Below are 13,002 nucleotides of genomic sequence, written 5' to 3'. Positions count from 1 at the left end.
CAGTGTGGCGGAAGTGCCGGCTGCGCACCCGGAAGCCCTCCAGGTGTCCCCTGTCTTCTTCCCCCCAGCACTTACGCCACACCAGGGTTGTTCAGGCACCGGGGCGCCGCCTGGCGGTGGCCACAGGTCCCTACAGGGCTGGGCTTCCAAGCCCTTTACCCGTGGCCCCCAACATAACCAGGGCAGTTGCCCCCTCGCGGTCTGGAGGAGGTACAAATTAGATTAGATTTTCAGTGGTTGCCAGGTGTCATGCCAACTGAGCTGTTGTACAAGGAGCACATTCATATAATCAGTTCAATTTCACCCCAATTTTACTTTTTTGTTAATTCTGTCATTGAAATGGGCTTAGAAATGTAAAGGTAGTACACAAACGATGAAACACCGTTATGTTGTTTAATCACTAAAGTATTGACTCTCTAGAAACTATATGCTTTCACCTATCATTATAGAGATCTTCTGCCAGTCTTTCATTTCTTCTCTCTCTAGTTCACTGGTTCCAGTTAACAGGCTTTGCTCCTGAGGCACCAGTCCTGTGGACAGGGTCTACAACTTCTTAGCAGTGCCTGCCTTACATTACCTTTAAAGGGGTGTTCTCTCACTGTAAATGTGGGCCTCTTTATCTCTGGCACTGTCTTGTCAGTCAAGCACTGGATGGCCTCCAGCTGCTTGGCTGAGTATTGGCGTTCATAAAAATATGTTAAATAGTAAATTATGTTGTAAACAGTTTAATGTTTGAATTGATTCCATTTCAAGGTGGTTGGTGGTATGCACCTCACTAAAAATCTGGCATTGCTGAGAAATAACTTGACTTGTCATTCCAGAGTGCATATGTTTTGAAGTCTTGCTTTTGTGTCTATGTGTTATTTAGCACATTTCAGTCAGACCGTTATTTGAGAAGTGATCTTCAATAATTATTTTTTTCTCATGAAGACCACGTTTATGTCCGACTCTTGAATTACGCACTCCTTGAAATATATTGGAAGTCTTCTTTTTAACACTTGCTTTAAAAACAGATGTGTTGATCCTTGACTGATTAAAAAAAGATCTGCGGTCGCCATTTAGCTTATTGATGACTTTCTTGCTTGGAAATTGCTTCATTCTTTTTCTTTCAACCCCTGAGTTCTTCTTTCAAGTTAACCATTTCCTGCTACCCTGTGGAAGAGACAGCAAGCCGGCAGGAGCAAATCAAGAACATGACTCTAATTAGCTCTTGGCGCACACATACTGACACATACTGTTGACTCTACTACTGACTAATGTTGTTTACTTAGAGTTATATGTAGCAGGGAGCTTGGGGATTTGGGGCCAGAATCATAAACAAGATAGTGGGAGACTATGTCATCCTCCTCTTTAGCTAACATTTATTTGTTTTTTAGCCCACTGGGCAATAAAGAGAAGGAGCATGAGAAGTGTCTGAATGTTAGGCTGCACGCTGCGAGGAGCAGATATCAGTTTATGACAGTGGATCTAATGAGACTTTCTTTGGTTGCCTTCATTTTGCTTTGACCCCTCATAATTTACATTGAGCTGGAAAAGTTCACATTAACTACATTTTCCTTACATTACTTAAAGGTTTCGTAAATTGATTTAAATGATACCACACTAGAATCGTCAGCGGGTTGTCTAACGGCTGTGCCAGTCTTGAGTGTTATTATGAATCATGCAGCCTCTATAGCGTCCATTTAGTCAAGTCCACAGTTGGAGTCTGTGCTGGCAGCACTCAGCACGAGGCAGGAATCAAGCATGAATGTTCACAAATTTTATTTGTTTTTGTAGAATGGCTGCCAATGATGTCAACTGATAAAATTGTCTAAGATAGTGTATGTCATTTGTTCTCTTTTCGATAGCTTCACTTATTTTGATAATCAAGATTTTTTATTTTTAGAACACATATGCAGAACTTATCAGAAATAAAATATTGCTTTGGGAAATACTGCATATGTGCATATGATTAAAATATACATTTCACAACATTATAAGTGGATAAGGCTCATACACAACAATTGCCATGTGTGAGCAGAACCTTCTTCAAATATTTTCATACACTCAGGCTCAATATCACTTAATCCAAATCAGCATCACTCAGACTGAAGCCTATCCCATCTGCGTTGGGTACAAGGAAAACCACAGCCATCACAGGGCACACTCAGTCACCCTGGGCCAGTTTATACTTACCAGGTAATCTGACATGTACGTTGTGACGGACGGCATGGGTGGACTGGCATCCTGGCAGGGATGAACCCTGTACCCTTACCTGTATAACCAGTTCAGTGGATGAACATGGAGAGACAGCCTTCCAAAGCTGTATGAGTCCTAGATACACTAGGTGGCAGCATTCTAGGACTAGTATACCCATACACAATCCCAGAAAGTGCGCTGGGAACTGTAGCCCTGTGGGGCTGCCCATCGGGATTCGGTGGGTGCTTCCAGGAGGAGCTGCAGGGATGGCTGTCCCTGCTTTGTGGGGCTTCTGCCTGATCCTGAGGTGCTTCTTCTGTGCAGTGTCCTACCATCAGAAACACTACCAAGGTCCATCATAAAAGCCACCACCTCATCTCATTCAGGGAGCTGAAGTTAGAAGGAAGTGCCAGGGAAGTATGTTATATATTGTATTGTACGGTGCAATCCTGAACTGAACAAAAGATACGTTTTGTGAATAAAATTAAAATGTATTTGTACCCGTGACCCATGACTTCAGTTGTGTGTTGTATTTGGGGCTTAGACATGCCCCCAAGTGGCTACAACATCTTTGAGATGAATACCTAGAAATTAAAACCCACAAATGAGAACGTGTGAATTTCACAAAGTGAGTGAACAGACCAGGATTTAAATCTGGAACTCTGGAGGTGTGAGCCACCAGCTCTAATCACTGCACCATCCCTAATCTTGTTAATAGTCTCGCAGAGCCTGACCTGTAACACATACATCTGGAGACATCCTTGAGTGAGTTTTGCTTAAGAGTGGGTGGGAACAATTAGACAACTCAGTGAGTGTCAGATTTCTAGACCAATCCAATGCCTCGTAGCGATGGTGATTTTGAACTACAGAGAGCAGTGGAGGTCTCGTTAACCTGGCCCGACAGTTGAACACACACACACACACACATACACATCTGACTATCATAAACTACCTACAGCTAAATCATCTCCTAAAAAGACCCTTATTAAACATATGTTAGAAATTAGCAAACTGTTGCAAGGGAATAACCTTTCTGTAAAATCAGATTATACATTGCCATTCAAAGACATCAATAAACTACAGGTAAAAATGAAAGACATGTTGTCAGAGGTGCTGTGTACCATCTCTGTCGTTCTGTTACGATTGTGTCAGAGTTAGATAGAACCTTATTTGTCCCCAGGGTGAAATTTGTCAAGCTTCTATAAAAACGCTGAGCTTGCACAGCGCCCAGATATTGATGTAAGGTTGAAACAACTGGCAGCTACGTTTGTGAAAATTTGAATTGAAGAATATGCATTTGAAGTAAATGGTGTATCGCACCCTTTCAAAAGGAGGTGAAAAGGACTGCTGGTAAGGGAGCTGACAACAGAGCCACATAAAATGTCGATTTTGGTACTCAAAACACTTAAATCAATAAATGTGCCTAACGACATTGACACCACTTCAGAAGAACCATGACTGAGTGTCCACTTTCTGACTATTCATTTAAATGAATAACTAAAGTTGGCCTTATTGTCTAATTAGAAAATTCAAAAATGCTTTCCCAGAATACAGCCACAGCATTTTAACATATAGAATATCGACCACAATATGTATGGAAAGTCTGTTTGCTCTTGTTATACTGTATAGTCAGGCATTAGTCAAAATGACAGAAAAATATTGCAGCAGACTGAAGTACTTCTCAAATGCATGTACTGTAGCTGTCGTGGTCTACATTTGTGTTTGTTTGTCTGTCTTCTCTGGCTTTACAATGTACACTTTAAGATGCCTCCTATTTCTCCTAATCTTTATGCATGCTTACTTCTTAGCCTTGTGAGCCAAAGGCACAAAAATAATTTTGCTATTTAAATTTAAAGATTATTTCTTAATGGATTTATGGAGCACACTGCTCAAGATTACACTATGAGTAATATCATTTTGCAGTTCTCTTTCAGCCGAGATCATAATTGGGAATTTGATTTTCTTAGACTTATTACATTTTCAGGGCATTAACTTCCTTCTGTGTAATACTGTATTGTGTTTTGTAAAAATGACTCTGAAAGGAGAACGATGTTAAAAAAGCCATAAAAACAAACAAAAAAAAAAGTTCAGCAGCCTTCTGATGTTCCAGCTGGTCAATGAACACCAGCTTCAGAAATAGGTCTAGCGTGTCTGTCTTTCCTGGCTCTCTAGTGTAGATAGCCTTCCTTCCTACTAATAACTTAATACCTCATTTAAACAGTTTTCTGTAATTTATACCTCATTTTGGGAGCCTCTTTTAGGTGTTATTCACATAAATGTGAAGGTGTAATGGTATGTTGGTGATTCTAACTACAATCCATTAAAGGTTATCCAGGTGAACCTTTTGGTAGCCATTTTCTTTGCCATTATTATCATACCTTAATTGTTTTCACGTTAATGTTTAATTCACTCATTAATTTGCTAGTCCTGTATTATCCAATTTCAGGATTATAAACATCCAGATGTTATTCTGGCATCAAGGGGGACAATGCAGGAATCAAACCTATAAGGGACACTAGTCCATCACAGGACTGATACCACATACACAGTGACACAGAAAGTGTCTATTATAATGGTCACTTGTCTAAGGAGCAACCAGAAACCAAGGGAAGATTCTCTTGGACACAGGGAGAGCATGTAGACCTCAAACATAATGTGTCTACCATCGGAACTAGACCTAACCCTGCTGGCACCCCCAGTGCAGCCAGAGTATTAGTAAAATCTTTAAATGTACAAACACAAAAATTATTATTTATGGGGTTTCACGTCTCTGCTGCTCGCGTTGTGAAGAGGGGGGCTGAACACACCAAAAGGAGACGCGGTCGCTCCTTTGAAACCCCCTCTTAAACAATGATACAATGGGAAACAAATACAGTTTTTTTTACCTCCTCTTTGCTCGATCAGCTGCTGGCTTTCGGCTGCTGCTGTGCCGTGTGATCTGCATCTCGCGTGGCGCTTCAAACGTTTAAAAGCCTGTAGAGCAGCTGTCCTACTCTTTGACTTTTATTTCCGGCCCCGGCATGGTTAAATCTTTTGGCACAAAGTCTCATCTCGCAGGATGTGAGTTCTTGATATTTTTTAGTTTATAATTTAAAAATGGAATAAGAATGTGAAAAATCTAACATCACATTAAAGTTAGATAAATTCTGAAAAGAATGATACCAAATATATATATGTAGGTTTTGAAATAAGCCCAATTTAAAAGCATGACAAAAAGTGACATAAAAATGTTACATAAAATCGTTGCACTTTTAGGCTTAGGATTTTATATATCTATAGAGTAGATATATATATATATATATATATATATTTGTACTGCTCAGAAAATTAAGAGAATATCATCACAGTCTAACATCAAGTCAATTACGCTTCATTGATATCAATCTGTCCAATTAGGAAGCAGAAGTGATTGTGAATCAACTTCACCTGCGTTGGTACAAATGAAAGTGACAACAGGTGCACTGGAGAGGCAACAGGAAAACAACCCCCAGAAAGGAAATGGTTTTGCAGGTGGTGGCCACAGACAACTGAGCTCTCTTCTTATCCTTCCTGACTGATTCTTCTCTAGTTTTGCATTTTGCTAGTGTCCTTGTCACTACTGGTAGCATGAGGTGTTACCTGCAGCTAATTCAGCATAGCACAGGTAGTCCAGCTCCTCCAGGATGGCACATCCCTACGTACTGTCACAAGATACAACAATGTTGTCACTTTCATTTGCATCAAATCAGGTGAAGTTGATTCACACTCGTTTCTGCTTCCTAACTGGACAGATTGATATCCCTGACGCTTAACTGGATTGGTGTTAGACTGTAATGATTAAGTGTTCCCTTATTTTTTGAGCAGTACATAAATATACAGAATATATGTGGGAGGACCCAAGCATTCTTGTAATTGGTTAATTGCATGGAATTAGGGTGTTGTCATCGACTATGCTGCTGGGTATCCTATGCCTATATTCTTGTTAATTGGTCTGCCAAGTGGCATTGTGCTGAGTGATCAAATGCATATTTCTGACATTTATTGTACAATTGTGCAAGTGACTTCTGCAATTTATTCTTTTACAAACTGAAAAAAGCATGTCAGGTCATTGAACATCTAAACAATGATGATCGTGTTTTTGCAAATTCACACACTTGTTAATAAACAGTTTCCCAATGCACAGACTTAATCAGCAACATTACACTGAACTGCTGAGGCATCTGAAAGAGAGCATCAGGGAAAAAAAACCAAAACGCCCGGAGCAGTGGTGGACCTCTGCACCTTGACAATGCACCTGCACACACCACATTGTCTAAAAAATATGGCTGTTGCTTTGCACCCCAAGAATTCTCCAGATCACACTTGCTGTGATATCCTTTTGTTCCAAAGTTAAATTGGAGATGGTAGGGATGATGTTTTAGTACCATGGAAGAAACAGAGAAAATCACAGGAGGCTCTGGACACAGTAATAAAAGAGACAGTAAGTACAGGAAATGTTTCCAGTAATGGAAGAACTGCTGGGACAAATGTATTGCATCTCAAGGGAAGTGATTTGGCAGTGACTATAATGGAATTTCTGTAAGTTATGTAACAAAGTTGTTGTTTTTGATCAGTTCTGGGAATTTTTGAGCTTCCTCTTGTGTGTGCGCGTATTTATATATACTGATTATACACATATATACAGTAAAAAGCAGTTTTCTAGTTTTCATCTTGTTTTGTACTTGTGATGTCATCAGCAGACCAGCAAATCAAACTCTAATGACTACAACCAGCCCTGCACACTCAGAGCTTTTTTATGTGTTGATAATTAAAGGAACAAAAGACCACCTGAGCATACAAATCACCCATCATTCATGTGTCCAAATACTTTGGCTCAGCTGGAATTGGGGGCTGAAATGCAAAAAATGTAATTTTTTTTCATTTTTGTTTAAGTTATATGTAAAACATTGCCCAGAAATAAAAGCTGACAGTCTATACTTTAGTCTCATGTTCATCTTTTCACTATGAATATACATTTTATGAATACGTAAAAACAAGTAACCCACATTACTTCATTGTCTCAGTATTTTTGCTTTAATAACCTAAACATGTGTATGTTTGAGTAAGTGGTGAATGTAATTGTTCTGGTATTAGTGAATGTGGAAGTGTGTGTAAATATGCCTAGTAATGGACCGGTGCCATACTTTATCACACACAGTGCTGTAAGGGCAGGCTTTGGTAACCAGGAACTACATTTGCTGTGTTTAGTTAATGGACAGATAGATGGATGGACTTTTCTAAAAAGATAGCAACAGATTGCTGTAACATACCTAAACATGTGCTACAAGTGGGTAGACCGTCAGTGTGTTGGAAAGCTCATAATTCTTTAGGCTGCTACAATGACAGCTGCCTCTTCATGTTCCCCATAAATGTAATGACACACTTAGATCTCTATAAACAGGTAATGAACAAAATTAAATAATTGATTGCAGACTTAATCGGGGTGTTTTAAAGTAAAGTTCCACACATTGCAAGCCTTTTGATTCTTGTACTTTTACAATGATAAACACGAGAGTCTCAATCCCTGTTACAGACTGGATGACATACTGGTTGGAGCGCCACTGTACATGGATCGGGAATTCGAAAGCAAGCCAAAAGAAGTGGGTCGCGTTTACATCTACCTGCAAGAGGATGCCCTGACCTTCAAAGAGCCCATAATATTGTCAGGGACTGAAGTATTCGGGCGATTTGGCAGCGCCATTGCTAATTTGGGAGACCTTAATCAGGATGGATATCATGGTAAGACAAGAAGAGTGTGTGTTCTTCTTTGTTTTATTTTGTTTTGTTTTGTTTTTTCTTCCTGCACTAAATGCCTAAGTTACATTCAGGAAGAGGAATTCTGGAATGACCCTTGGGAATCATGCCTAATGGAGGAAGAAGGCAATATGCATCCAAAAATCACTGACCTGTAGATCCTTTGCATAATAAAAACATACTTTTTCAACTTCTGCCTTAGCTAAGTTTGTTATATGGTGGTGCGAAGCGTACTCTTCACTCATGCTCTACTTAAATTATAATACCGCAGAGCCAGGCTGTTGAATGGCATGTCATCATAACCCCGAACGTCTTGACCTGTTAAGAGAGACAAGATTCAGTTGTAAATCGTTTGCATGTTTGTCTATGCTTAATCAATGTGGTATTTCCTGTCATATGGCAATTCATATGGCCTTTGCTTTTGAAGTTATTTGACTTGCATGATATACTGTGGTACGTCTTGATAAGCCGATGAGCTTACAGCAGGGCCTTGGCAGCAACTTTGTAGACTAGCAGAACATTTGTTAGGATTTTTTTAAGTCTAAAAGGGGAAAGCTTTTAAATCTCTATGCCTATAGCTTCCACACCATGCCCTGAAAATGGGCAGTTTTGAGACTAGCACATTTGGCTCAGTTTAAATCCATTTGGTTATCAGTCTCTCGAATATGACTTCCTGCTCATTAGCTGACATGGATGAACTTTAATAACTCTGTACACATTTTGGCATATCTGACGGTGATTTCGGAGGCCCTTAAAATTGATTGAGCCAAAAGGTCAGCCCTCATGGTTGCTCCAATGACTGGTTATCTGACCCAGGATTAAACGTGTGGGACATTTTCACAAAGGTGACTTTTGGTGGCAGCAGCTGTAACTAATAAAACTTTGCTGTAACTGAAAATGAAGTCCTATTCAATTTCTTTAAGTTCTTCATGTCATTTTTACTATATGTCTCAGACAGCTTTTTGGGCATAAGTTTGTTTTGAATTCTAGGAAATAAGGAGGCAAAGATGAACTTGTTTCATGCTGGGGGGTGCAGGGTGTTGATGGTGATTATTATGAAGTTAATAAGATGTCTTGGGTCCAGCATCGTTGGCTATTATAAATGGTTCTATTAGTGAGGTGGTTGTGCTCTCATTTTTAAAACATACAGTGGTGTGACCCCGTCTTAAAAAGGCAGAATTAGATCCTGGTGTGCCATTTTTAGCTAAAATATTACAAAGAATTATTTAAAATCAATTGGTTGATCATCTTAACTCCAATAATTTACATGAGGTCTACCAATCCGGCTTTAGGCATTGTCATGGTGTTGAGACAGCTCTCCTGAAAGTATTTAATGACATCTCTCTTATTACCGACTCAGGTGGGGCAGCAGTCCTTGTCCTCTTTGACCTTTCTACAGCTTTTGACACTACTGACCATGAGATCTTACTATTGCGGGTTAAGCAACTAGTGGAGCTTAAAGGGGCTGCTCTTAATAATAATAATAATAATAAATTTTATTTATATAGCGCCTTTCCTACTGATAGACATTTTTCAGTGACTTTTAATTCCTCTTTTTCTTCTACTGCTCCTGTTAAATGTGGTGTTCCTCAGGGATCCATTCAGGGTCCTAGTTTATTTTCTATTTACCTTTATCCTGTAGGAGCTGTTTTTAGGAAGTTAAATTTTTTTTCATTGCTATGCTGATGACACGCAAGTCTATATTCCTGTGTGTAACTCTGCAATGAATCGGCTGCACAATTGTCTTGTAGAACTAAGATCCTGAATGGCTGACAATTTTCACAATCTTAATCAAATTAAAATGGAAATGTTGATAGCCAGTCCTCCTGCCATAGCTCAAATGGGTTTTGAACTCCTTGGCTCTTTCGCAGACTATTGCAAACCCCATGTTTGAAATCTTGGGGCTATTTTTGATAGCATGTCTCGTTTGAGAAACAAATAAATTCTGTGGTCAAGAGTTGCTTTTTCCAGCTTCATCTTGTGTTCAAGGTTAAGCCTTTTTTATCTCCTAGGGATCTTGGTTTCATCTTTTCTGGCCTGCTTACTGCTACTTGTTGTATTCTGGGATCAGCAAATCCCTGATATGCAGGTTGCAGTTGGTCCAGAATGTTGCTGCCCCTTTTTGGTTGGGGCAAGAAAGATGAATGCTGTTTCTCCAATATTAGCCTCTTTACACTAGCTGCCTGATTTTTAATTGATTTTAAAATTTTACTGCTGGTTTTTAATCATTACCTGGGTATGCTCCGACCTATTTATCTGAATTGTATGTTTTACACCAGCCATCCAGAAATATATATGTATATATATTCCAGAAAGCTTAGATCTACTGGCCAGTTGTCTGTTGTTGTCGTCCCCATAGACATATATAGATAGACGCCGCATTCACTGTGTTGCCCAGTCGACACGATACGTCAGGGCGTCCGCCACATTGCAAGTGGCAAAAGAGCCTTTTAAACTAATACAGGTACACGTGGAAACCGGGTTTTATGATGTAAAAACAATAGCGTTTGAAACGGTATCGTTTACATACAACAGATTTTGGCGAATCGTTTAAATGCAATTATTTATATCCATTTATACACTAATAATGGCAATTATTAAATAATAATAATAATTATTATTAAATAATTCCTTCCATATAAGTAACATTTCTCGGACTGCCTTCTTCAGTCTCCGAATCATTTGTAGACTTGTTTTCTAGACCTGTTCTTATGCAACACAGTACTGAATTGGTTAATGCCCTAGTCATCTCACGTACAGATTATTGTAATGCTATTCTATCTGGCATCCCACAAAAACATATCCATTGCTTGCAACTTCTTCAAAATTCTGCTGCCAGGATAATAACCTGCCATTCTAAATCCACTGAACATATTACACCTATTCTCTCTCAACTTCACTGGCTCCCTGTTTACTACAGAATTCAATACAAAATACGGCTCTTAACATTTAAAGCTGTCCACAGTCTTGCTCGCCCCTACCTCTCTGATCTCCTACAGACTTACACTCCCTCTCGCTCATTCTGATCCTGTAATTTGAGACTATTCAGTCTGACAATATGGTGCAGCCTTAGTTTGTGGAAGACAGACACAACTAAAGACATGAGCATAAAATGATGGTTGTCAATTTCAAACTGTGTTTCCTCAATGTTCTTCTTGAGAAAAAAACACATCATTTGAGCCAGTCTCAGCCCAAACCAACTGATTGATCAAAGATACACTGACAGCTTGCCCTAATGTCAACTGTCGGATAACATGTTGAGATACTTTGACCACCTTGACTGTGCCCTCAAAAGTAATCATCAAACCTCCTTTGTTTTTTAATGTGAGAAAGAGGTAGCTTTGATCACATGATGCCGGTACAGCATCTGCTACCAAACTAGCATGGCACACATCACAGGACAGCTTTCTCAAAATCCCTTATAAGGGCTACCTCCCACTGCTTCCTGAGGTGGATTTCTTTGGGAAACCTTAAAAGTTTGAGAAATGTTAACAGCTAACAACAATCTACATCTAACAGCTAACAACAATCTACAGTGACTAAATACGTTTACCCAAAATGTTGTTTGGAGGCTAACTTGAGCACATAAATGCATAGCTTTGCTAGTTTAGCCTGGTGTAGCTAAAGTTAAGATTATAAAACGGGATTTTCTAATGGCCAAATATAACCAAAACAATTCTTCAGTCTTATCTATGAAATGTAATCCCCCGGGATCTGGTTTGGAGCGTACAACGGTTTTTAAAATCCCAAGCAGAACATGTGTGAGGCATCTTTATCCATTACTTCACTCCACAGCAGTGCCACTCGTACCATGGCGGCAATGTTGACGTACGATGCTGCTGGTCATGCGACGTCTAGTAATTCTATGTTTATGGTTGTCCCTCATACTAACTGCAAAACTAAGAGGGACAGGGCTTTTGCAGCTGTTGCACCTCATCTGTGGAATTCATTATCTTGTTACTTTAAGGAGTCACTTTCAATGAACTGTTTAAAACAAGATTGAAGATGCATTTCTGTTCTCTAGCTTTCCGTGACCTTCAGTGATGCTGATGTTTCCCTCCTCTCAGTCATTTGTTTGTTTCAATTTACTGCTGGTTTGTATTGTGTTTTATTGTATTTGATTCTATTTATTTTATTTATATTTATTGTATATTTTTTGTAAAGCACTTTGGCTACAGCATTAATGATGTTGTTTTACATGTGCTCAGTAAATAAATCAAATAATTTATTATAATATAATGATAATAATAATAATTAATAATGGGCAGAGTGGTAGCGCTGCTGCCTCGCAGTTAGGAGACCTGGGTTCGCTTCCCGGGTCCTCCCTGCGTGGAGTTTGCATGTTCTCCCCGTGCCTGCTTGGGTTTCCTCTGGGTGCTCCGGTTCCCTCCCACAGTCCAAAGACATGCAGGTTAGGTTTATCCCAGCTAACATAGGGTGCAAAGCAGAAGCAAACCCTAGACAGTGCACCAGTACATCGCAGGGTATACACACACTCACTCTCACCCTAAACACAAACTAATTTAAAGTCACCAATCCACTAACCTACATGTTTTTAGACTGTGGGAGGAAACCAGAGCACCCAGAGGAGACCCACACAGACATCTGGTGAGCATGCAAACTCCATGCAGCGAGGACCTGGGACGCAAACTCTGGTTTCCCTACTGTGAGGCAGCAGCGCTACCACTGCACCACTGTGCCGCCCCCACATTTCATAATCTATGTATCTTATAATAAAGGAACAGAAGACCTTGGACAAATCTACTGCTTGTTGTTCATCAACAAGAACTTGAAAACAACTTTTAACACCACATATCTACCTATCTATATGTATCAGTTCTGGCAATCCTTCCATCTATTAATTTTCTTTGCCCCTAAATGTGGAGACCATAAGTACACAGAAAGAAGGACAGGAAGCCAACCTGTAGCTTTTAAAATAAGTTTATTTATAATGTAATATGGTGCATTGTAAAACATTCCATTCATCTTTCCTCCAATGGCAAAACTGAGACCATAAATGATAGCAGATATTTAACAGTATATGGTCGTAGA

At 39.5% G+C, this 13,002-nt stretch overlaps 1 protein-coding gene across 1 annotated transcript in view; it reads left to right on the top strand.

Annotated features, from left to right (window-relative positions):
• Positions 1–13,002, top strand: part of itga8 (integrin, alpha 8) — a 249,871-nt gene that overhangs the window by 59,719 nt on the left and 177,150 nt on the right. Inside the window, exon 12 of the mRNA XM_039736381.1 lies at positions 7,730–7,935. Coding sequence (XP_039592315.1) covers positions 7,730–7,935 — 206 coding nt within the window. The remainder of the gene's footprint in view (positions 1–7,729; positions 7,936–13,002) is intronic.

This window comes from Polypterus senegalus, chromosome 15 (assembly GCF_016835505.1).
Source record: "Polypterus senegalus isolate Bchr_013 chromosome 15, ASM1683550v1, whole genome shotgun sequence".
Lineage (NCBI taxonomy): Eukaryota > Metazoa > Chordata > Cladistia > Polypteriformes > Polypteridae > Polypterus > Polypterus senegalus.
Note: the sequence above shows the minus strand (reverse complement) of the source record. Positions and strands in the feature narration are given on the sequence as shown.